The following is a 1,595-nucleotide window of genomic DNA, read 5'->3' as shown; positions in this document are numbered from 1 at the left end:
CACACAAAACAGTTGCGTTATGCAAACACAATACCATACTTTTAGCGAAAGGTTTGAATGGGATTCGTCTCCCACATTGACTATCCTTATGTTGAACTCTATCCTTGACAAACTCTTCTCAAATAAACAATGGAATTAATTCATTGCATCCATTTAAAAATACATATTCTCAAACATCTAGTTATTGAATTACATTCTGTCACACTGCATTCACAGGCATGTGATGCACAAAAACCTAACAACAACACATATGGATTTACATCACGCAGAAAAACTGATCGGCACTGCATAAGTGACAACTGTGGCCTCAGTGTCCTTTGAGTGGTGTGGGATAACAGGCATTCAATCTGTGAATACAAAGTGAATTGAATTGGTGATAACTTACTGACAAAAACAACGTCATGGTAATTAGAAGGGGGGCTACAACTACTGGGTCCAGAAAGTCCCTGCATAGCCAGTGTGTGTGTGTTTGTATGTGTATGTGTATGTGTGTGTGTGTGGGATGGTAATTATGGGCTAGAGTATCCTTCCCATCACTGGATCTGACCTAAGAGCAATACGGTTAATGATCCACTAACAGCGAAGGAGAGAGAGAGAGAGAGAGAGAGAGAGAGAGAGAGAGAGAGAGAGAGAGAGAGAGAGAGAGAGAGAGAGAGAGAGAGAGAGAGAGAGAGAGAGAGAGAGAGAGAGAGAGAGAGAGAGAGAGAGAGAGAGAGAGAGAGAGAGAGAGAGAGAGGGGGTGCGTCGCGTCGCGCTGCACCTGTGCCTGATGACCAGTAACGGAGAGGGAGAGAGGAGAAGCTCAGCCGTCACTCCCGTCTTCCACACTTTGGGGAGAGCACCATGCTGCACTCAGATGACATTCACTGCCCCAAAGGATAAGAGACACCACCGCCACGGGAGGTGTGTCTGCTGATCGACTCCCGTCACACCACCAACGTGTGTGTTTGGTATTTATCTTAGTTCGTTTTTTTTTTGTTACCACTTTTGTAATCATTCATTTTTATACAATACCCACCCCCATTGCTGGACCGCCGGAGTGGAACCACTGCTTCCGCGTATGTTGTGAGGTCACAACTGTTTTTGTTTCAAACGTTGTCATGTGTACTGAGCGCCGCCGTTCGCTGGCGTACGCACGCCGGTGACCCCGCAGACGGCGTACATGGGCGAACGAGCGATGTAATGCCGGCTGCCGCAGTCAAGACGGCCGCCTCGGAGACGGAGGCTGGGGGAGAAGGAGGAGGCAGTGGAGGGGACGGTCATCGCGTCACGGCGCCCCAGTGGGAGGCGTCGGGGCCGGGCCGAGCGGAGAGACCGCCGCTCCCGTCGCTCAAGGTGTCGCGGGAACTGCTGAGGAGCTTCCCCCACTCCAAGAGGGTGGGGTCCTACCTGGTGGGGCAAGATGATCAACAAGGGCTCCTTCGCCAAGGTGATGGAGGGGCTGCACATCGGCACCGGAGAGAAGGTCCGACAACGGTGGTTCTTTTGCTGCGACACACAGACACAGGCAGAGTGAACAAGAGAAGTTTTGACACGCACATGTGTTTGATGTACGCTAAATATGATTCCACTGTTTGTGGAAAGGTGGCACAGCT

At 50.4% G+C, this 1,595-nt stretch overlaps 1 protein-coding gene across 1 annotated transcript in view; it reads left to right on the top strand.

Annotated features, from left to right (window-relative positions):
- Positions 1-586: 586 nt before the first annotated feature.
- Positions 587-1,595, top strand: part of LOC132449949 (hormonally up-regulated neu tumor-associated kinase) — an 11,048-nt gene continuing 10,039 nt past the window's right edge. The window contains 2 exon segments of the mRNA XM_060041851.1: positions 587-1,395; positions 1,397-1,465. Of these exon segments, the coding sequence (XP_059897834.1) occupies positions 1,183-1,395; positions 1,397-1,465 (282 nt within the window). The 5' untranslated portion in view covers positions 587-1,182.

Source organism: Gadus macrocephalus, chromosome 21, assembly GCF_031168955.1.
Source record: "Gadus macrocephalus chromosome 21, ASM3116895v1".
In the NCBI taxonomy this organism is placed as follows: domain Eukaryota; kingdom Metazoa; phylum Chordata; class Actinopteri; order Gadiformes; family Gadidae; genus Gadus; species Gadus macrocephalus.
The sequence above is the reverse complement of the archived record's forward strand: the minus strand, read 5'-3'. Positions and strand labels throughout refer to the sequence as shown.